This window comes from Ursus americanus, chromosome 4 (genome assembly GCF_024610735.1).
Source record: "Ursus americanus isolate L20-20 chromosome 4, mUrsAme1.1.p, whole genome shotgun sequence".
Classification (NCBI taxonomy): Eukaryota; Metazoa; Chordata; class Mammalia; order Carnivora; family Ursidae; genus Ursus; species Ursus americanus.
Window position 1 is genome coordinate 91,550,111 of NC_142130.1, and position 23,996 is coordinate 91,574,106.

Below are 23,996 nucleotides of genomic sequence, written 5' to 3' on the forward strand. Positions count from 1 at the left end.
ACACACGCACTGTAGCTGAGGCCCACTAAGCATTGGTTCTCAAAGTGTGCCCTGGAGACCCTGTTTCAGGGGGTCTGTGAGGTCAAAACCAATTTTATAAAACCATTAAGCTGCTATTTCTCTTTTCTGCGCTCATTCTCTCACAAGTGCGCAGTGGTTTTCCAGAGACTTTGTGATGTGTGATATTGGAACGGATTGAATACAGAAGCAGATCGGAGAACGCAGCTGTCTTCCATTAACCCAGACATTTAAAGAGATTTGTAAAAATGTAAATCAATTCTATTGGTCTTGCTAAATTTGTTTTGGAAAATGGTTATTTTTCATAAAATGTTAAATACATCAAAATGTAATAGGTTTAGTATTTATAAACAAATGTTTTTAAAATTCCTATTTTAATTTCTAAATATAATCCACATATGTGAAAGCTCTTTGGGAACACTCTTTATGAGTGTAAAGGGGTCCTGAGATTTTAAAAAATGGTGAGAATCACTACACTAAACTGACCAAGACCGTGGAAAGAATTGTAGCCCTAAACTGAGAAACACTGACATATTCTCTTATGAGCTGTAAGAACAATGTGGTTGGGAAACAGAATGAGGAGTTCATAGGAGGCCTGAGGTGAGGTGGGGTACTGGAGGTAATTAAGGGCCTTTTCTGACCCATTTCAAAACCTTCTTAGGCCTATCACTGGCCTGAGGGGAATACAAAGGGATGATGTTGACCTGGGCAGGAGTCTCATGAAGGTTGAGAGGACTGCTCTGATAACCACCCATTCTTCCAAAGAAACAGCTGCTCCCAGGTTGACCACAGGCTGTTAAATCCAATGGATCACAGCACGAAGTTCTCAATCCTGGCTGCATGTTGTTAAGTGTCCAGGAGTCATTAAAAGCTATCCCTCCTTGGGCCCCCCTCCAGACTAATGAGTTAAAATTTCTGGGGATGGGGCATAGGCACAGTTTTTTACCTTTTTATTGATGTATAAGTTATGTCCAGGGCACAGATCTTGGGTGGGGGGGATGGCTGGAACAGCTGAAGGGGATTAAGAGGTACAAACGTCTTATAAAATAAGCCACAGGGATGTAATGTACAGCATAGGGAATACAGTCAATAACACTTATATGGTGATGGACAGTAACTAATCCTATTGTGGTGAGCATTTTGTAATGCACGAAAGTATCGAACTGCTACCTTGTACACCTGAAATTAATATAATATGGTATGTCAACGATGATTCAATTTTAAAAAGCACAAGTTAAATCATATTAATGCTGTGCTTCTGTTATGGCCAAGTAACTACAACCCAGATCAAGATGTGAGGTATTTTTAGCTTCCCAACAGGTTCCCTCATGCCTCTCCTCGTTGACACCGCTATTATATATTTATCACCAAAGGTTCATTTTTTCCTGATTTTAAGTTTCACATAATTAGAATCATACAGTATATATTCTTTTATGTCTGTTTTTTTTCTCCCCCAACATGTGTGTGTGATATTCACTCATGTTGTTAAGCAGAGCAGTAATTCTTTCTAGTTTGCATGGCTGTATGGTTTTCCACTGTATAAACAGACATTTTATTGTTTATTTACTGTTCTACCCCAGCTGGAGCCGACCGGTCCTCTCAAACTGCTCTGAGGTGTGGCGACATGCTCTTACCATAGAAATACAGGAGCTGGGACAAAGGACAGGATGGAGATAGCAGGTTCACGTCACCTGTCTTATGCTTATGAGGCAGGGATATGGTTACTGAAATGGAAGCCCTAGTTTTCTCAACTATTTAAAATTAGTAGTTTCTTTTTCTTCTTTTTACGAAGGTATAGTTAAATTTGCACAAAAATGTGTGGCTCCATTCCTGTGTAGAGATTTAGGATGTCAAAAGTTAGAAGGCCTTGAATGCTCGAGGAGTTGAGATTTGGTCCCACTGGTCACTGTGAGTACACTCTTGCTAAGTTACATATGATTTGTTTTTAAAACGTATTTCTATCTATGCTTCTCAATTTCACAGGGACACAACAGATATTAACAAGGAGGAGTCACTCAAACTAATTCATACACTGAATCCTCCAACCCCCTCAACCACACTTCCCCAGTCTGATTCAGTAAAAGGCATAACCACCTACTCAGCTCATTGATCCAGAGACCTCAGGAATGACCCTCGATCACAACTTCTCCCAGCACCTGCCCACTCTGCACAATCAGATCCACACACCCTGTCAGTCAGCTGTCTCCGACAAAGGCTGCAGAGCGACCGGCTCGCCCCCAGCTCCACTGCTAACACCGTGCTGAGCGGCCCCCTTGCTTCCATACTCTTGCCCATCCCCAACTCTCCCTCCTGAATCTACCCTCTATCCTCCAGCCTGAGCGATTTTTCAAGACCTACATTGGGCCAGGTCATGCCTTTCCTTACGGCCTCCCTCGAGCTCAGAATCTAAAGGGCCTCCAACTCATCACACTGACACTTGAGTCCAGACTTCCTACGCTGGCCTTCAAAGCCCTTTGTGGTAGTGCAGTGGTGGTGGGCCTCTCCAGGCTCCCCTCAGACCACATTCCCTTGGGCAGTGGGCTTGAGGCCCCCTGCTGGACTTCCGTCCTCAGGACACACTGAGCTCCTTCCCACCTGCAGGCCTCTGCCCCTGGCTGCTTCTCACCGGCAAGCTCTCCCATAGCTCCAATCCTTCTGATGGGCTCCGGTGTTTGCTAGTCAAATTTCAACCTCAACTGCCTCTCCCTGAACAGGCTTCCCTAGCCACCCAAGCTAAAGTAGTCATTCCTTTACTTTCTAGAACATCATCCTATCTTTAATTCTCTATATAGCACTTGTCAAGTAATATTTGCTTATTTGCTTAGTCTGTCTCAATCTGCCTCTAAAATGTAGGCTCTTTCAGAAAGAATCTTATCATGGCTGTATCTAGAAAAATACCTGGTATGTAATAAGTACCCAACAAATGTTTCTTTCTGTTTTAGACACAAATATGATGCAAAAACACACAAACTAAACGTACCCTTCTCCCAAATCTCAGAGTTTGAATTCTGCGCCTCTAAGAAAAAACAGAAGGAAGGACATAATTGCTATTTAAAAATCACAACATGAATGCTTCTCTGGAGGGATTTCTTGCTTTTATTGATGCTTATTTTTTAACAAGTCTGCTATCTGGTAATGCACTATTTTATTTATTCTGTTCGTTAATAACGAATACTCAAGAACCTTTATATTATTAACAGAACTTAATCTAAGAGAACCAACTTACTTTTTTTTACATTTCAATACTGGGTACGAGAGAGAGTCGATATAATTATGGTCAAAATTACTACATCAATAACTTGCAGTAAATGCTTGGCGTTAGTCTATACACAATTTAGTTGTTGGCATAAAGTTCTTTGGTCGCAAGGAAGAACATTTGGTTTACTTCACTAATAGGAATATCTCTTAATGCTGGGATGGCCTCTTCTTGGTATTTCTTCAGCTGTTGATTTTTAGCAAAGTTATCTGTAAGAAAAGGACAAAAAGCTCTGTTTACCCCATTTCTCCTACCATTTCTGTGGTTTACGGGGATCTATTGCATAGTTTACTAGGCTAATATTTGCATAATGACAAATACCATGTTTAACATAATTAAAAGACTACTTACTTTAAAAGACTGCTTAAATTCTCTCCTTAGAAGAAATGTCCCAATTAGAACAAAAATCAGGAAAGTACTTTCTGCATCTCTAACTAGGGTAAGAAATTAATATTTCATTCAACTGTACCATGATGATTCAAGTCCCATCTGCACATGTCTCACAGGGACAGAATTATACCCAGGCTTAGAAAATATATTTAATCCAACACCCCCAAGCTTTTAAATCATTTGGTACAATCATTCATGCAAACTTAACAATGTCCCCTCTTTGCACGAATTGTCTATATGCTGTAATTTTAGGCAAGAAGACAGTGAATACAGTAGCTTATCAGAAAGAAATATAAAAATACTAGAACTGGTTTTCAAAATACATTGTATAGGCTCATGAAAAAAAGGCTCTGAAAAGTTTAAAAAAATCATACCAAGCAACTTAAAAAACACTTCACTTCTCGAAAAAACTGTTTTACTTCCTAGAATCTAAGCAAGGTCAGGAATTTATTTTAATCTTTAGACGTAGGGGGGTTAAAAAAAATTACAAAAACATGCTGTGCTCTTCTATCTACGTAACTGGGGTCAGGTGTATACAGGGATCCCGAGGAGCACGCACTCTCTCAAATCCCTCTACTGCACAAGGTCTGCATGGACCTATTTGCCATTCTTTGATCAACCTTGCCCATTTAGGATAAAATATGTTTTTCTCAGGCACAGTTGCTAAGGAACATATTATATACTTGCGGTCTTAATGGGAAAGTACACCTGCTGATTGGTGCTACAAACAGCATATTCATCAGAATTTGTTTCTGCCACATAAACACTCCCTCTGGTATAACTTTGGATTTATTTCTCCTACGTTCTTTTTCCTGTGCCGATGTGTGTAACCTACTGCAGCCTGCTCTTGGTTGCTTTTCTTGATAAAACTGCTAATACCTTGCTCTTCCCTCCTCCCTCCCCCCCCAGCACTTCCCTTTGATATACATTTACCTGTGATTGTATGAATGGAGTTGAGTGGAGAGGTACTCATCATGTTTATTCCAAATAAGAGTATGTAACCGATTACTATAGTAATGAGGAGGTAGACGGGCAATGCAACTGCCCAATATCTGCGGAAGAAAATGTTAAAGAAAATATTAAACTGCCTAGAAAGTCATCGTTCTCAAGAATCCATCACTGAGTTAACATGCTTTTTAAATCTGATTTTTTAAAGTAATACATATAAATAAAAGACAGTCAAATCGTTCTACAAGGCCTGTAATGGAAAGCTGCAATCTTGCATCGTTCCCTACAGCAGCACCATGGAAAAAGTGGAAACGAAATCAGTTACCTCTCACCTGTCTACAATCCATTTCCTTGAATTCTTTTGATACTTCTTATCTGCTATCCCATTATTTGTTCCCGTGGGTTTTTACCTTAAACATTTTTCTTCTACAGTGTTATCTTGGCAAGATGTTGGGAGGAAATGGAGACGATGGTGTGTGTTCACCCCGCCATCTTGAATTAGTGGGGTACCAACAATGACCTCTGAAAAGCTTTAAATTTCTATATGCCTATTTATAGATCTTAAAAGAATAAACATTTACAATCTGGGTAGTTTTAAGGAAAAACTATGATCCTTAAAAACAACATTAATACATTTTAATTTAAGAAAAACATTAAACTTACTTTTGAGGCCAATAGGTTAAGCCTAAGGAGTTTAGCCAAGATTCAGGAATAAAAGCCCACACAAGATACAGTACTGCAGAAAGGAACAAAAACAAGAAAAAAGAGAAGTCAGTAAGGCATATAACTAATTTATCAAAGTTCAGATAAAACAATAAGCTTCTGGGGCACCTGGTGGCTCAGTCGGTTAAGCGTCCAATTCTTTTTTTTTTTTTTTTTTTTAAGATTTTACTTATTTATTTGACAGAGAGAGAGGCAGTGAGAGAGGGAACATAAGCAGGGGAGTGAGAGAGGGAGAAGCAGGCCTCCCGCTGAGCAGGGAGCCCGAGAGAGCCAGAGCCGAAGGCAGCAAGTAACGACTGAGCCACCCAGGCCCCCCTAAGCGTCCAATTCTTGATTTCAGCTCAGGTCGTGATCTCAGGGTTGTGGGACGGAGCCCCCAGCAGGTTCTGCGCTCACCGCACAGTCTACTTAAGATTCTCTCTCTCCCTCTCCTTCTCCCTCTGACCCTCCTGCTCATGCGTGCTCTCGCTCTCCCTCTCTAGAATAAATCTTTGAACAACTACAAACAAAAAACAAAAAGCTCTTTGAAGATTCCCTGATTACCCCAGAAATGAGTTTTCTTTCCTTTCAGTCTCCTAGCTCTTTATTTCTATTATTCTTATTGTATCTATGACACTTAAGGCAGTATATTTGCATTGCTGTGAAATGGATCTCTAGAACTTTACCATCTTGCAAATTTAAAACTCTACGGCCATCTTGCAAATTTAAAACTCTACGGCCATTAAACAACTCCGTTTCCACCATTAGTATTTTTTTTTTAAACATGTCTTAACTCTCACACTGTATTTTAAGCAATTTAAGGGCAGAAATCACATCTTAGCAATTGTTGTGATCCTGATAGCACCTAGCAATTTGCTTTATATATGGTAGCTATTCAACACTTCATCCCCACAGGGCTGAAATGATTATAGACACTGGTTGTTTAAAGGTGAATTTATCTACCCTTGTTCTCACCCACCTCATGATGGGCTTCTGCCTCATCTCCCAGAATATAATCTTATTTCCCTCAAGCCCAGTCTTTGTGGCACCCTTTACTGTTGTTAACATGTAAAAACAACAGCTAACCTCCAAGCACCCACTGCAGGCTAAGTGCACTTCAAAGCATTTCACATGCATTATTTAATTTAATCCTTAAAACAATCCTATGATATGTACGCCATTTTTACAGATGAGTAAATGAAATCTTAGAGATGTTACATCATCTGCCCAAGGTAAAGGGGCAGAGACAAATTTCAAACTATATCCATAATGTTGAAGGGTTCATATTCTATATCGGGACCATGAGAAACAGCGGTGAATCCAAAAGACATGGCCTCTGTCCTTCCCGAGCTTAAAATCTAGGGGAGGGGAACAGAGACGAGTAAACTGACATTCTCACTACCCTGGTAAGTGCTAATGGGTAAAAAAAAGGTGATACAAGAGCACGTAAGAAGGATCTTAGCCTACACTAGTGCTGATGGAGGGGATGATAATGGTCAGGAAAGATTTCCTGGAGGAAGTGACTAAACTGGGGCCTAAATCATCGGTGGGGGATTAGCCAGATTAAAAATGTGTATGTCTGGGGCCTGCAGATGAGGAAGGAAGGAAATATGAGAAAATGGTGTTCCCTGCCATGACCCACAGAGTGGGAGGGATCTGGTGAGGGATTTGGGGTGACTAGATGGTAGATAGAGAAGGTGACATGGGACAGGCTTGCAGCTTGTGACAGCTTTTAAGATGAATGAAATACAAACAGCGGGGAAACATAATGTAAATTCATAAATGGAAGTGACTGACTTTAATCAATGAATGAGCACTTATGGAACATCTACTATATGCCAGGCACTACGTAAAAGTCAAGGCTATATAGAAATAAAAGACACACAAAGTAGTGTGTAAGACAGAAATGAGTCAAATGAGTGGCAGGCACTTCCCATGCATTAGCTTATCTGACCCTTTCCAAACCCTTTGGGGTGCATGCTATTATTATCCCTAACCCACAGATGAAAAAAATCAAGGCACAGGGAATTTAAGTAACTCGCTTGGGATCTCACACTAAAGGTTACTGGGCTGGAATGTGAACCCAGGCTGTTTGTTCATACTATGCTTTCAGGCAACAGCAAGAGCATTAGTAAAAACACACAAGTGAGAAGGAATGTGATGTATCTGGGGGAAACTCTAAGCTGTTTAGAGTGAATGGGGCATAAAGCATAAGGCTGTTGAGTGCTGAGAAAGAAAGCTAGAAATGTGAATAGGTCCCAGATCAGGAAATACGTTGTAAGAGGAACTTGGACTTTATTCTCTAGGCAATGGGGAGAACTGGGTATTTCGTTTGTGTTTAACTTTAAAGATACAGCAACCTATAAACAGAAATAACCATTCCTACCCCAACCAGATTTTAAGCAGAGGAGTTAGGGGATTAGCCAGATTATAAAGATACATGGTCGCGGCCTATGGAGGAGGAGGGAAGTAAAGAGGAGAAAACGGTGCTCCCTGCCGTGATCACAGAGAGCTGTGATGGCTGTGTGTGGGATGTGTCTGAGGAAGCACGGAGGCAGTGAGAAGCCCCACCCGACTCAGCGGCAGGAGCCGAGGAATGAGTTAGGAGGGGGATAAAGAGTGTAACTGAAGAACAATTCCCAGGTTTCTAGAGTAGATGTCTAGAAATTTCAAGACTTGGGGCGCCTGGGGGCTCAGCGGGTTAAGTATCTGACTCTTGCTTTAGGCTCAGATCGTGATCTCAGGGTGGTGGGATCGGCTCTGCACTGGGTGTGGAGCCTACTTGAGATTCTCTCTCTCCCTATGCCCCTCCCCTGGTCTCTTGTTCAAAAAAATTTTTTTTTCAAGCCTGAGGACACAATACCTGAGCAGTTCTTCTCCACACAGCAATGAGCGAGCTTCCAAAAATACAAATTGGACCAGATCACTTGCCTGCTCAAACCCTTAGAATAAATTAAATACCTTTAGAATAAACTCCAAACCCTTACCAGGGCTTCCAAGGACTTAAATGTCCTACTCACCTCTCCAATGTCTAGTCCTGGTGCACGATGCTCCAGTCCAGACAGTGTCTCAGGGCCACTGCACTCACAGTGAGTGCCGTTTGCCCGGGATATTCTTCCTTTGACTCTTTCAATGGATGACTCCCCCTTTTCCATCATGACTTAGCTCAAACATCACCTTCTTAAATGAGGCGTTCCTCATCACTTGCTATTCCAACTGTGTCCCACCCACCACACTCTCCTTACTCCCTATCATTTCCCCTTATTTCCTTCAAAGTTATCATCAAAATCCCTAATTACTGTTATTGACCGAATATTTGCATGTCCCCCAAATTCATATGTTGAAGCTCAAATCCCCGGTGTGGTGGTAATTGGAGGTAGGGCCTTTGGGAGGTAGTTAGGTTTAGAAAAGGTCATGAGGGTGGGGCCACATGATGGGGGTTAGTGCCCATATAAGGAAAGTAAGACACCAGAGCTTCTGTGCACTCTCTCTCCACTATGTGAGGACACAGCAGGAAGGTGACTATCTGCAAACCAGGAAGAGGGCCTTCACCAAGAACCCAACCATGCGGGCACCCTGATCTTACACTCCCCAGCTTCCAGAACTGTGAGAAATGTCTACTGTTTAAGCCTCTCAGTCTACGGCATTTTGTTATAGTGGCCTGAGCAGACTAAGAAAACGCCTTGTTTTTAATTCTTCAAACTTACTGACCTCCACCTGTTCCTTGAATCCATAGGCACGCTCTCTAAAGGCTTCTAGTATGGTCTATTCTCTATCTGGGAGGCTCCTTCCCCAGACTGCCCCATGGCTAACTTGCGCTTTTCACGTCTGTGGTTAAATCTCATCTCTCAGTGAGACACTTCCAGACTGCTGTATTTTAAACGCCAACCTTTTCCCATTCCTTATCCTCTCTTAATTTTTCCCCACAGTACATGTTATCATCTGACATCATACATGTATCGCTTATTTAATTTGTTCATTGGTTATCTCCCCCAACTAGAATGAAAACCCTCCGAGAGCAGGACATTTTTGAATGTTTTGGTCTTCCTTTGCCTGTAACAGTGCCTGGCATGTGGTATGCACTCAAAAATTTGTAGCATTAATTTCTTCTTACTAGATACGTCTCCGGAGGCAAGGGAAACAAAAGCAACAATAAATATTGGGACTACATCAAAATATAAAGCTTCTGCACAGTGAAGGAAACAATCAACAAACTAAAAGGCAACGTATGGAATGGGAGAAGATATTTGCAAATGACATATCTGGTAAAGGGTTAGTATCCAAAATATATAAAGAACTGATACAACTCAACACCCGAAAAACAAATAACCCAGTTAAAAAATGGGCAGAAGACATTTTTCCAAAGAAGACATATAGAATGTCAATAGACATGTGAAAAGATGCTCACCGTCACTCATCATCAGGGAAATGCAAATCAAAACTATAATGAGATACCACCTCACACCTGTCAGAATGGCTAAAATTAACAACGCAAGAAACAACAGGTGTTGGCGAGGATGTGGAGAAAGGGGAACCCTCTTGCACTGTGGGAATGCAAACTGGTGCAGCCACTCTGGAAAACAGGACGGTGGTTCCTCAAAAAGTTAAAAATAGTGGGTATTATTGGATTTAAGTCTTAAAGTCATTGCCTTTATCATTTGCATAGTTTCTAATCTTTCAAGTACCCTATAGAACAGGGGTTTAAACAATGATGTCGATAACAGTAACAGCAGCCAACATTTATTAAGTACTTATCAATCTTTTGTATTGTTTTAAGTGCTTTCCATGAATCAAGCAATTAATCCTCACAACAGCCCTAAAAGGCAGCACAGTGAAGTCAACCCAGTGTCTGGGTTCAAATTCCAGCTCTATCAGTTACTGGCTGTATGACCTCGGCACATTCCCAAAACTCTGTGCCTCAGGATCGTCATCTATAAAACGAGCACAGTAACAACAATACCTACCTCACAGGACTGCCTTACACACAATGAGGATTCAATAAACATTATTACCACCCTTTTACGGATGAAGAATCTGAAGATTCAAGGGCTTGGGCAAATGGTGCCAGGTGACAGAGCTAGTCCCTGGAAGAGTCAGGATTTGCACTCAAGTCACAACTTCTTTACTCCATACACTACACTTGCCAACAGCATGGCTGGCTGCACTGATGGAGTCAGGGTTCAGAAACACTACCACTCCCTCACCTCCCTGGTTTCCACAATTCCAAAAAGTTGAATGGGGGCACCCGGTTTTCTCCCTCTTGTTCTCCTTATAATTCCCACCTCCTTTAGAGGAGAGATGTGGGGCCTGCAGGATCTTATGGGAACTAAGCCCAATCTAGGCCTCTATAAAGTACACATGGCTTCTCTAGCCTAATTCTCTTGGCTTCCTGGCTCCCACAGGCTGCACCTGCACCAACTTACTCTATACCCTTCATTCAAAACCTTCCCACTCTTCCTTCTTACTGCCGGGGAAAAAGCTAACCCTCTTTCCCAGTCTGATTTCATATCTCTCTATTGGGTTCCCATGGCTCTTTTCACATTGTTAATTGTAGATTCCCTCGTCTGTTTTGTCCAGAAGACTACGACCACAGGGACCAGGTTTTACTCACTTTGCAATCCTTCCGGTGCTATACAAATATTTGTTGAGATTAAATTATTTAAACTAGTGTCGGGCATATAAAATACCAAACACAAGTTCCCTTCAGGTTTTCTTAAAAAGAGACATAGGTGGAAAAAATCACAGCTCATATGTGCACATTCTAAGAACAAATGCAGTAATTTCCTTGTCCTTGAACACCAGAAAAAGGCCCTGGCCATCCATCAGGAAAGTACTTACTGAAGCCAAACTGGGAGCTTAAGAAAAGAACAAAGCCATAAATCGCTCTTTCTGGCAATGGCGACGGTGAGTTTTCCACCATTTTCCCTGTGGCTTTAGACAATCTGCGGGAAAGAAACACAACCATCGTCAGTGATTTACTCCCTTTCATCAATGGTGCGTTGCAGCCTCATCGCGTTGCTATGGGCACAGCCTCTGCAGTTTTTTTCCTAGCCTAAACCACTGCACACCGCCACCCTGCGCACACACCTCCAACACAGACCGCTCGCACGCGCCCCCAGACCTCGCGTGTGCGCGGGCGCACAACCGCACCAGCCAGAGAGCGCGCACCCTGCAGCGGAGGGGAGAGGAGAGCAGGGAAAGGACAGACGCCGCTCCAGCCCTGCAAGCTTAGCCTCCCTGCGGAAAGGGCTTGGCAGGGCCCCGCTCGGGGCATGCGCGCCTCCCCAGGTTTGGGCCACGGTGCCCGGGACCGGGCCCTGCCCTCTCCGGGGAGCTTCAGTTTCTTATTCAAGGGTCGGGGGGTGGGGTGGGGGAGGCCCTCGACCTTGGGTCCTTGAAGCGCCCACTCAAGCCCCTCCCAACAGCTCGGCCACTTCAGCGCCGAATCCCCCGCGCAAGCGCCTTCCGGAAAGCCTCCGCGGGGGAGAAAGATGGAAAAACTAAAGGAAAGGCCGGGTCGCTACAGGGCTCCCTCCCCGCCCAGGCGCAGGCGCACCGCGACCCCTGCCGGCCTGGAGCGCGCGAGCGCCGGGGACGGCCGGATCGCTCCGCTCGCCGCCGCGGAAGGAGGCGGGGCTGCACGACTGCGCCTGTGCACTGCCCACGTGACGCGCCTGCCGCCTGCGCCGCCGCCCGCTCCCGCCCGCCCGCTGGCTGACGTGGAGGGCCCGAGGCGGCGGCGGCGGCGGCGGCCCGCGTCCGAGGCTCGCGGGCGGCGGGCCCCGGTGAGTGCACATCTGGCGCGCGGCGGGGCTTCCGGATGTGTCACCTTATCGCGCTGCAGCCGAGATGCCCGGGGAGAGGGACCCTCCACACCCCCTCCGTGGGTGTGTGGTGAGTGTGGGTGTGTGCGCGTCGCCCCGCGTCGCTCGCTGTGGTGCCCGCGGTGTGTCTGCGTGGGTCGGGGTGCCGGTGCGCTGGGGGTGTGGCCGCCTTTGTCGGCCCCAGTGGGTGTGTCCTCTTTGTCTTACGGGCCCCTTCAGCTAGCTTGGGCCCTTCGGGGCGTCTGTCCGAGGGTGGGAGTAGCCCCTTTGTGTGCGCGTCCCTCTGGCGCCCGCGCACTCTAGTCTGGAGGGTGACACCCCTAATAGGCGAGGGGTCCCTGGGTCCGGGCGTGCGGGCACGCGCCTATGTGTCCATTCCCAGCTTCTTTGTGTCGCGACCGTTTTTGGCGATTGCGTGGGTGCCTCTGGCCCGTGTGGGTGGCCCCCCTTTGTGTCACCGTCCCTCTCCGGGGCGCGCTTTCTGCAGTCGTGACCCCATCCTGGAGCATCTCCCTCCCCGTGTGCGTCCTCGCGTGTGCCGCGCCTGGGTCCTGTCGAGTGTATGATTTTCTTTGTGCGCGTTTTCGTTCGCGAGTGTTCGTGAACGTTCGTGCGCGCCCCGTTCTCTGTTTTCTGTGCCTTACGTCTGCGCCACCTGTTTTTGTGAGAATGGCAGTCGAGTCCGGGGGCGGCTTCCCTCCCAGGAGCCGACCAGGGTGGGGAAAAAACCCAGCGCTCCCCCCTCCCTCCTCGCGAGAGCATCCTCCCTCCCCCGACGCGGGTGGGAAGGGGGAGACGGAGGCGGGTCTGGCCAACTACTTCGTAGTGTTGACGACATCAGGTGTGGCCTGTCGAGCCAGCCTATTCTGGGGACGGAATGAGGGGGGAGCCAAGGGCCAAAAATTGAGCCAAGGCGTAGGTGAATTTTGGCTTGTACCAGTGCAGAGTGCCTTTTCCTGAACCGCCGTAGACGCCCAAAGCCCTTCAGTTGCAGACTCCTTCCAAAATATACGTACGCGCCAACTGGGCAAATACATTTTATCTGTGCTTGGACGTTCTTGATAATACTTAACGGTTCGTATAGTGTTTTATGGCGTTCACATAAATTATCTCTTGATTCTGCCCGACATCCCGGAGAGGGGACTCAAGGTAGAGATTGTACAGATTTTTACTCCTCCCTTGGCAGCAGTTTTCTCATAGTTACAGCTCTAGTTAGGACATTTTTATTTGCAAGAAATTTGCGTTTTATCCTAAGGGAAATGGGCTTTATTACAAGGATACACAGGGAAGGAAACTTCAAACCGATTAAAGATCCACCTCCTACGCTGCTTGCTCAAAGGTTCGTGCTCTGCGCTCAAAGGCTGTGTTTTGGTGTGTCTTTCTGTTCAGTTTTGTTCAATTTTCTTACCTTTGCCTAATTTCCTTTTTTCTTTTTAATTTCTGAAATATTTTACATATAAAATACACAGGGGGATCTAACCAACCCGTGACTCGGATTTACAAATGTAATTATTTTGCCAAATTTACTTCAGATCCTTTCTTATTTTAAGAAATAAGACTGCCGATGTTGGAGGCGCTCCGAGTTCCTGCCCCTCCTTCCTTAGAGGTAGCCACCGTGTTCAGATTTGTGTGTATCATTCCCTTGCATATTTTATAGTTGGTTCACAGTGAATCCATAAACAGTATATGGTGGTATGTGTTTTCAGTCTTAATGGTTTTAAATGATATGTGTCTTTTTGCAACTTGCTTTTTTTTTTAAATCAGTATCACATTTTGAGATTTATATACAAATAAATTGGTTAATTGTGTTATCTTTGCTTCATTTTAATTGCTGGTGTAGAATCCAATTGTATGAATATACCATAATTTATCCATTTCCCAATCGATGGACTTTGAAGGTGTTTCTGATTTTTGACTCTAAAAACAATCCTGCAATAAACATCTTTGTACTTGTCTGCTTGTGCACACATTTGGAAGTTTCTCTAGGAAACACACCCAGTAGTAGAGTTGCTGGATAGTAGGATATGTGCATCTTCAACTTAACCAAATATCACAGAAGCTCTCAAAGTGGTTGTACTGATTTTCACTCTCACTGGTATTGAGTGAGGACAGCCATTTCCTCACATCCTTGCTAATACTTTATGTTACTAGACTTTTACTTTTTTGCCTTTTCTTTACTGACCAGCTTCCTTGTAACTTTAGCTTATGGCTAAATTTGCTTGTAGCACCTTGGCTTCTGCTCTAGCCGTGTGTCAGATGGGTTCATCTCTCACAGCTAACTGGCTCAGTCTTTATCTCATGTGGTCTTCATAAGATTAATTCCAGTAAAAGTTTATTTTGCACCTATGGTTGATGTGAAGGTAGTAATTTCTATGGTATGTTTTATGTACCTCTTTAGTGGAAGTTGAGGTGATTTAATTACTTTTTAAAATCTAATGAATGGTTTTGAAAAATCTTTTTTCCTCTTTAATGTAATATTTGATGCAATCAAAACATCTGTAACAAAATAAAATAATAAAAATATGTAACATATATGCAGATTGTGAAGCAAAACAATAGATGAACACCAATCAATATACCAATTAATCCAAGAATCAAAATGACCAGTATTGTATGTGCTCATCTCCAGAGTGACTATCCTGAATTGTCTGTGTCATTCCTTGCTTTTTAAAAATAATTTTGTCAGATATGTGTATATCCCTCAACAATGTATTGTATGGTTTCTTTGTTTTTGAGTTTTAAAAAAAAGGAATTCTGGATACAGTTTTCTGAGATTTCCTTATTTCACTCAATGTTGTTTCTAAGGGTCACTGATATTGAATATAGATGTAAGTCATTAATTTTCACTGCTGTGTAATATTCCACAGGTGAATATAACACAGTGTATGCATTCTTTGATGGACATTTGGCTGTTGCTAGGTTTTGCTCTTATGAAGATTCTTGTACATATCTTCTGGTACATAGTTCCAAGAATTTCTCTAATTTTCATGCTGGGGTTTATGACCCCCAGGGGAGTAATGAAGATATTTCTAGGGAGTACTTGGGCCGGAGTGATATTGATGACTCAGTTTCTAGATCATTAAATCCCGTGTGTACTCTTTCTTAAAATTGGTAATGCCTGAGGCCTTTGATAGAGGCCTGCTCTTGGTTCTGATTTCCACCTTACCTTTCCTAGTAACACTTAGACCTTAGATAAGGAAGGCATACCACCTGCCCACATGGAATATTACTAAGGCATTGTCCCTATCAGAAAAACTCCATGGAAGACAGATAATTTAAAATCCAATATATATATATATAGCGTTGAAGCTTTTTCTAATCCAGGTACTTCCCATTTCAAGAGCTGGATTTGCAGTACAATTTCACATTTCATGTTTAATTATCAGTGTATATAGTTATTTTTGATAAATCCTATGCTATAATTATTAACAGTTCAAAACAATGATATGTCAGTTTTATTTTTAAGTGTCACAAAAAATTCATCACTTGCAATTATTTAAACTTGGGCTGAACACTTTTAGATGTCATCTTAGTGTGAAAATGATTTAAAACATTTTTAGTGGTTTTTGAGTAAAAAGTGCTTGGAATACTACTGTGGTAAGCTATTTGCTAGAAGTCAAATTGCTGGATTATGGGGTGTGAATGTTAAACTTTACCAAATTGTTTTCTGAAGTGGTTGTACCACCTTGTACTTTGGCCAGCAGTTTTGTCAATTTTTATATACTTTGATAAGCAGTGTATACAAGAGTTATAGTTGATCTATATCTACTCCAACACTTATCAGATTTCTTAATATTTGCCAATCAAATGGGTATGAAATGATGTGTCTTTGTGATTTTAATTTGCATTTCTTTGTTAATGAGTTTGAGCATCTTTTCATGTTTATGAACTGTTTCCCTTTTGTGAAATGCCTCGTCATATCTTTTACCCATTTTTCTCTTGGGTTGTCTTTTTGAAACTAATAAACTGGTAACACCGATCCTTTGTTGATTATATGCATTGTAAATATCTTCTTCCAGTTCATGGCTTGTCTTTTTACTCTTTATGGTGTGTTTTGGTGAACAGAAGTTCTTAATTTTAATGTAATCTAATTGGAAGTTTTACCTGGCCTTGGAATTATAAAGACATTCTCCTGTGTTTTTCTTTAGAAATTTTAAAATGATTATTTCACATTTAAATTCATAATTCATCTGGTATTGATTTTTGTGTACAGTGTGAGGCAGTGATCCACATTCATTTTTTTCCTCCATGTGGCTACAGCTGTCCTTATACCATTCATGGAACTGGCCCTCTGTTCATCAGCATGGGTTTGTTTCTGACTCCCCTTTCTGTGCCACTTGTCTGCTTGACTATCTCTGTGTTATACCACACTGTCATAACTATTAATCCTATAGCTTTACCAGAAATCTTGCTATTTGGGGCAGGGGGTCTTGAGTCTCAGCTGTTCTTGGACCTTTGTTCTTATTTTAAGAATCAACTTGTCACGTGACGTGAAAAACTCTTTGGGAATTGATTGGAATTATTGAATCAATTTGAGGGAGAATTGAAATCTTTAAGATTTTGAGCCTTCCTGTCTGAGAACATGGTATGTATTTCTATTTATTTAGGTTTTTAATGTCTTTTAATGTAGTTCTGTAATTTTCGCCATACAGATCAAACACTTTTAAAATGTTGATTCTGATGTTTCTAGTAGTTTTGTTGCTTTTATAAATAGTGTTATTTTTTAAGATTCTATTTTCTGGCTTTATTGTTAGCAAATAAAAATTTAATGGATTTTTATATTAACCTTTAGCCATCACCTGATAAACTCTTACTATTTCTAATATGGTTTCTGTAATTCTTTTGAGTTTTCTGTGTGAATAATTATATCATTGCAAATACTGATAGTTTTGGTTCTTCCTTTCAATTATTTTCCCTTCCAGTTTTTTTTTTTTTCTGGTCTTAATATGCTGGCATACTTTTACATTTATGTTCAGTGGAAGTGATTCTGGTTGTTCTTTAGAAGTGATTATTGTGGGCATACATGTCTCATTCCTGATTTTAAAGGGAATGTTTCCCCATTAAAAAATCTTTAAGTTTGTAGATACTCTTTATTAAGTTAGGGAAGTCTTTGCAATTTTGTCACATGCTTTTCTGCGTGGGACAGAAAAACTTAATATTTTGTGGTTTTTCTTTTTTAATCTGTTAAATGTCATGAATTTCAATTTATATATTTTAAAACTCTTAATTCTCTTTTGTATTCTTGACTGAGATAAACCCAAATTGATCTTAGTGAATTGTCATTTCATGAACTACTGGATTGAGTTTGCTAATATTTGATTTTAGGATTTTTGTATCTTTTTGTGGATGAAATCACCCATCATTTTTCTTTATTGACTATCTTGTCTGATTTTCGCATTAAGGTAACATTGGCCTTATACCAATTAGAGAATAGCTTTTTTTTTTTCCCTGTTCCCAGGGACAGTTTGGTTTGGAGTGATTTGTTTCTTAAAAGTTTGGTGGAATTTACCTCTACGATCATTTGAATCTAATGTTTTCATTGTAGATGGATTGTAAATTGTTAATAATTTAGTAGTGATTAGCAGCTGAGTAGTAATAGCACTTCAGACTTTCTATCTTTTAGTCGATTTTGGTAAGTTTAAAAAATTTGTTTTTCAACAAGAATTTTAAGTTGATTGGCATCGAAGTTCATGGTATTTTCTTAATTCCCTTTTTAATTTCTGCTTTATCTGTAGTTAATGTTCCCTTTCTCATTTCGAATATTATTTGTATGTGGCTTCTCTTTTTTCTTGTTTAATCTTGCCAAAAGATTTTTGGCCTAATTAGTTCTATTATATGTTTGTGTTTTAGTTCATTGATTCTTTTTCTTTTATTTCCTTACTTATTCTGTCTTGGGACTTATTTGTATGTTATTTTTCTAACTTAAATTGCATGCTTAACTTAATAATTTTCAGCCATTGTTATTTCCTAGTGTAAGTATGTTAGGCTGTAAACTTGCTCAAAATTTATTTCAGTTTAACATTGTTTAATTTATAGTGTTTTCATTAACTTTCAAATCTAAGTACTTTTTAAATTTTCATTTTGATTTCTTCTTTGACTTACATGTTTTAAATTTTTCTTTGAAATATGTATTTTAATTTTCAAAAGTATCTACATTAACATTTTTAATTTCTGTTATTCATTTCTAAATTGTTAGCAGAGAATGTAGTGTCTATTTTATCTTTTAAAAAATATTTGGTTGCCCTGGACTTAGGGCCTTGTACATAGTGAATTATTATAACTTTTCAGTGTATACTTGTGACACGTATGTATTTTCTAATTGTTATGTATCTGTTAGACCAGGCGTGTAAATTGTGTTTTTCAGAATGTCCTTATTAATTTTTGTTTCACCTGTCGTTAATTGAGAGAGATGTGTTGCAATCTCCCACTATCACCTTCTGACTTTCTGTAGTTCTAACAACTTTTTTTGATGTATTTGGAGACTTTGATTAGATTTTTGAAAGTTTAACATTATTTTCCTCATGGATTGAACCTTTTCTATTACGCTGTCATCCTCTCTATGCCGGATTGCTTTCTGTGTTAGTATCTATTTAATCTTTCCCACCTTTTTTTTGGTGGTAATTTATCTGGGCTATCCTTTTCCTTTATTTTACTGTCACTTTTTTTTACGTCCTTAAATTTTAGATGTTTGTTATAGAGATTTTTCTTTTAATCTAGTCAGACAGTTTATGTCTTCTAATTGGTATTTTTTTAGAAGTTAGTTCAAGTCTCTTGGTAGTCAGCTCAGTTTTTATCTAAAATTATTTTTCAGGGGCTCCTGGGTGGCTCAGTCAGTTAAGCACCTGACCTTGGCTCAGGTCATAATCTCAGGGTCCTGGGATCAAGCTCCGCGTTGGGCTCCATGCTTAGCGGGGAGTCTGCTCCCTCTCCCTCTGCCTCTCCCTTTGCTTTTGTGCGTGCACATGTTCTTTCTCTCTCAAATAAATAAAATTAAAAAAAATACAATTATTTTCATTTTACCCTTGTTCTTGAGAGATAGTTTCGATGGATATATAGTTCTAGGTTGATGGATTATTTTCTGTCTGCGTGGTAAAGATATTCTACATGCAAAGCCTCTGCCTGTTTTATTTTTGCTACTCTGAAGAAAATACTTTTTTACTTTTGGTTGCATTGGATTTTCTATCTTTGGTGCTATGTCATTTCCCTTCTGAGTCTGATTGAGGTTACTTTTTATTTATTCTCTTTAGGATACATGTGTTTCTTGATTCTGAATTTTGTCTTTCATAAAGTCTAGGATTCTGAGCCTTGTAATAAATATTATCTTTGATTTTATCTATTTTCTCCTGGAATTTTAATTGGATGTGTATGTACTGAACTGTTTCCAGATCAATTACTTTTCATCTTTTCAAAGTTTTCATTTTCTTGTTTCTTTGCCAGAATTTACAATGCTGGGTAATTTCATCGGGCACATCTTGTAGTTCATCAGTTTCTCTTCATCTGTGCTCAGTCTTCTCTTAAGTGCATCCATTTTTTCCCCTTTTAATTTTAACAGTTATATTTTTTATTTCTCAAAGTTCCACTTCTTTTTTTAGACACACCAAGTCTCATGTTGCTTGCTTATTTTTCTGAATCCATGGGTATTCTGTAGACTGGCATTCCCAATGTCTGACGTCTTTAGGGATCTAAATTTATGGCTTGTTCTTTCCGTTGTGTCTGCCACATGGTGGGTTGTCACCTCCTTTGCTTGGTGATCTTTGGTTATGAACTCCTATTTGATTGATCTTTCCCTGTGGGATCTTCAGAGTTTGATTTGAGGGTGCTTTTCTTCTGGTAGGATTTTTATCCACTTCCATTGGGAGCCAGGGAGTTTACATTACATGGCTCAGTTTCCTCACTTTGCTTCTGGCCCAGGGCTCAGTGTCCATTATTGCTCTTGGCATTATTACTTATAGCGCTTGACTGTCAGCTTTAGTTTTTAGCTAGAGGTTTATTCCTTTTTTGGGGGAAAGGGTAGCTTTAAATGTTCCCTATTTCTATGAGCTCAGCAAACTTAAAAAATTTTTTTAAATCTAGGATCTACTTTGTTTTGCAGTGAGAGTCCCCCATTAGTTCATTGTAACTGATGGGATTAGAAGTCCTTTACATTAATATTTAATTTTAGCAGTATGTTTACTTGAGTTTGTACTAGGAAAAAAACTGTCGTACCAAATGTAAGATTTCTTGTGATACCAGATTTTCTATTAAAACAAGTTTATATCTAAGTTAGAAGTTATTCTCAAGGAAAAATATTGAATAACAGTAGTATAGGTGGCAAGTGGATTTTGCAAAGTTTTGTACTCGGGGAGTGTGAATAAAAAATATGAGAAACACTGAGTTAGGGAATCAAGATGAGTAGAGCACAGTGTACCCTCTGGGCCTAAAAAGATAAATCTGTGATGACCAGTGTGATAACTGCTGTCAAAAAGATATGGACAGGGTGCTCTGGTCTTACAGAGAAGAGGTGCAGAAAGAAACTTGGTAGTAGTGAGATCAGGAAATATTTCCCAGAATGGAGTGTTAAGGACTGGTAGGCATTAGGTGGTTGCAGAATAAGGTTTGTTTATGAATAAGGAGCACGTGAGTATGAGTGGCTTCTAAGTTGCATGTCATGGAGTGATTGGAAATAAAAGCAGAAACAGGATTACAAAAGGCCTTCCATTCTATGGTAGGGAGTTTGGACCTTATTCTGTAGATGAAGGGAAGCTGTTGACTGATTTTAAGCACTGAAATGTTATGATCGGAGTTCTAGAGAGTGCCAAGGTTGAAGGCAAGTGACCAGCTAGGAGGCTGCTTGTTAAATTAGTTCAGAGGAGAAAAAGATGAAGTGGCAGATAAGGCAGTGTCACAGGCATGAAGAGGTGTGTGCTAATTTTAGATTTCTTAGATGGATAGAAAGGACAGGACTTTGTGGTCAGTTGGATGGGAATGTTGAAAGAGACTGGGGAGTCTAGATTGACCCCCAGATTGCTGGTTTGGTTAACCAGGTGGCATGTAGAGCAGTTGACTGATAACATACAGAAAGGGGAAAGAACTTGGTTTCATTTGTTTGTTTTTGAGGAAAAAGATAAGTTAACTTTTGAGCTTAATGAATCTGAGAGACTTCTGGGACATCTTGTTTAAGATCCAGTAACAGTTGATCCAATAGCTATAGAGATGCAACACAGCCTGGAGTAATTAGAGACTCTTCAGCATTTGGGTGTTTCAGCTATTGTTTCAGTTACAGTGCAGTATGAGATATTTAAAGTGGCACATAGATTATTTTAATAGTCAAGAATTTAATGTGTATAAAAAATATAAGTTGTGCATCAAACCTATGATGTCATGGATATTATCACGTAGGCCAAATGAGCCCAATAAAAGAGAAATAACTGAGTAAAGAAAAATACATGTCATATGTGGAAATGGCAAAAATCATGGCGAAGCTGTGCAAATGATGGAAGTTCAGAAAGTGCTGTTTTAAGCCATGGGTGTGGTGGATAAGGTCACCAAGGAGAGTGTAAGCCTGAAAAGAAAAGAGTTGACATTTGGGTGGCGGGGAATGGAGAAGAAGAGCCCATGGAGACTGAGGAAAAGCAGCCAGAAGAATAGGAGGAGAACCAGGAGAAGATGGTCTTTGGAGTCCAAATGAAGAGTTCTGAGGAGGAGGAAGTGGTCAACAGCGTCAAGTAAGTTGTAAGCTGAAAAGTGCTCTTTGGACTTAGCAATTATGGTAGACCATTTAGTTGGAAGCATCCAAACAGTGGATTTTTAAAAAATACTCATCTAATACTAATGTTAATGATAGCTGATATTTATAGCATTTCCTCTCTGCCATGTCCTATTCTAAGCATTTACAGATGTGTTAACTGGCTAATCAGGTAGGTAGTATTGCTATTGCATTTGATACATGAGGAACTGAAGTACAGAGAGGTAAAGTGACTTGCCCAAGATCACACTCAGGAATAGGGGAGCCAGGATTCAATCCTAAGCAATCTGGTTTCAGAGCCCATGCTCTTAATTAACCCCTGTGCCAGTCACCTCTCTGGTTAAAACAAAATAGAAAATAAAAATCACACCAGTGTCTAATTACAGTGTAGTTGGTGTAGGGTGTGCTGTCAGTAAGGTCTGCCAGGCTGACAATGATCAGCATGACGTCACAGTGGCTCAGTCTGTTGGGTATGGGCACATTAACTGGATTGTAATCGATGCCATGATGGTGATGTGTGGGCTATGACAGAGAGTTTTTGGCTCTTTTTGTGTATATATACAAAAAATGTTTGTAAGGCAAATGAGTTTAAAAGTGTATGTTTCCAAGATAGCATATGTCCCATTTTACATTCTACACTTTGGGTCCTAAAATGTTTATTTTTTCACTTTTGGGGTTAAATTCCCTAAACTCTGGAAATAACTGTTCATCGGGAACAGGTTGCGTTCCAGACATGATAGATAATCTTTTGTAGAAGGTCACTGATGACCTTACTGTAAGCAGTTTCCCTTGAATGGCAGAGGTAGAAACCCAGTTGCAGAAAGCTGAAAGTGAATGAGAATGGAGGAAATGGGAGAGAAGGGAGGAAGAATCGTGATGAGGATGAAGAATGTCTGTGGTAGGAGATTGAGGACACAAGAGCCGTATGACTCTTGGTTGTGGTCGAAGGAGCTAATCAGAGTTAAAGATTTAAAAACTGGTTTAGACCTGCGCAGTGATCTGAGGTGTAGCCTTGGGAAGAAAGAGCCTAGGTGTCAGGGGTGGTGAAGATCATTTTAATCAAAGAGGTCAACAGCAAGGCTGGGGTCTTGAAGGGATTGTCTACGTGGGCCTTGATGTGGCTGGGATGGTAAGAGTTTGGAGGAGAGCGGGGAACATTGTGAACTAATGGCCAGTGTTCTTAAACAGGGCAACAAGCAAGAGCTAAGTAGGTGGCAATGACAAGGAGAGGTAGATAATAGTGAAGTAGAGTGAGAGGAGAGACTATGGAATCTGAGGACCTACGTTTGAATCCTTCCTAGCGTGGTGACTTTGAGTAAATTACTTAATTTTATTCAGAATGCTTCCCATCTATACATTGCAGGTGGTGTTGATTGGACCTGAGAATTGCTGTGAGGATGAACGAGATAACGCATGAAAAATGCGTGGTAGGATGTGTGACAAATAATATGAGTAGTTAGCTAAGAGGTTTGTTATTGTTCTTCACTTCTCATACTATGAGGTTTTCATATAGCAAATTGGACATAATAAGAGTTAAACAGATTTGTATTTTAAGGACTGATGGTGGTCTTGCTTAGGAAAAACGAAACTTGATTTGTCCTAACAATAGCTGGGTAATAGTGAAGTGGAAAAGTCTAAGAAATGGTGTTAATGGTCGTGTTGATGATGATATGAAAAGAAGGCCATTACTTGGGCAAGAGTTAGAAGTACTGCTTAGTACTTTTTAGTGATGTGTATGTTTTGTAGCTATTCTCTGATGGTTATAAATTTTTATTATTAAACTTTCTTCCAGAAAAAAGCTTTAGTCTGAAACTCCAGGCCTAATTTCCCTTTTCCCCCATTGAAATAATTCTTTTTAAAACACAGATAATACGTTTGATAATATGAGGCTGTTGGTAACGTGAGGGTTTTTGCTCACATTTACAATCTAGCTGTGCTGTGTGTTGTGGTAGTTGTGAGAGCGCCAGATGCAGTGATTGTTAGGAGGACGGAAGTCTGGATGCGGCTGTGGGGTGTTAGGAGATTGACAAGCTTGCTGTGTACCACTCCAGCTCTGCCCCTTTGCCCAAGACAGGAGCACACACGGATGGATGGATAGGGGAATATAAGCAGCCAAGAAGAAACCATTTTCTCA

General features: G+C 40.8%; 2 protein-coding genes across 6 annotated transcripts in view; one reads left to right on the plus strand and one right to left on the minus strand.

Annotated features, from left to right (window-relative positions):
• Positions 1-3,076: 3,076 nt before the first annotated feature.
• Positions 3,077-11,945, minus strand: PIGP (phosphatidylinositol glycan anchor biosynthesis class P). 3 transcript variants are annotated; one of them, XM_045813521.2, is made up of 5 exons: positions 11,700-11,860; positions 11,153-11,256; positions 5,276-5,348; positions 4,598-4,716; positions 3,077-3,483 (listed from the first exon to the last, which is right to left on the minus strand). In XM_045813521.2, the coding sequence occupies exons 2-5, from the start codon at positions 11,232-11,234 to the stop codon at positions 3,353-3,355; spliced, it is 405 nt and encodes a 134-aa protein (XP_045669477.2). In that variant the 5' UTR covers positions 11,235-11,256; positions 11,700-11,860; the 3' UTR covers positions 3,077-3,352. The 3 variants fall into 3 exon arrangements, with proteins under 3 accessions (XP_045669477.2, XP_045669479.2, XP_087717924.1); XM_045813523.2 differs by lacking the exon at positions 11,700-11,860 and adding an exon at positions 11,402-11,630; XM_087861798.1 differs by lacking the exons at positions 3,077-3,483; positions 11,700-11,860 and adding exons at positions 3,551-3,708; positions 11,871-11,945.
• A 67-nt stretch (positions 11,946-12,012) lies between these two features.
• The window catches only part of TTC3 (tetratricopeptide repeat domain 3), a 116,424-nt gene continuing 104,440 nt past the window's right edge, over positions 12,013-23,996 (plus strand). For 2 of the 3 annotated variants that reach the window (XM_087861793.1, XM_087861795.1), the window contains exon 1: positions 12,013-12,208. The gene's annotated coding sequence lies outside the window, so the exon portion shown is untranslated. The remainder of the gene's footprint in view (positions 12,209-23,996) is intronic. The other variant, XM_087861794.1, reaches the window with a different exon arrangement.

Excerpts from the sequence above, each read along its gene's own strand:
- PIGP (XM_087861798.1), bottom strand. The coding sequence starts at position 11,234 with ATGGTGGAAAACTCACCGTCGCCATTGCCAGAAAGAGCGATTTATGGC. Across the intron at positions 5,349-11,152 it reads AAGCTCCCAGTTTGGCTTCA|TACTGTATCTTGTGTGGGCT; the intron begins GTAAGTACTTTC and ends TCCTTTCTGCAG. Across the intron at positions 3,709-4,597 it reads CTCCATTCATACAATCACAG|TTAGAGATGCAGAAAGTACT; the intron begins GTAAATGTATAT and ends TTCTTACCCTAG.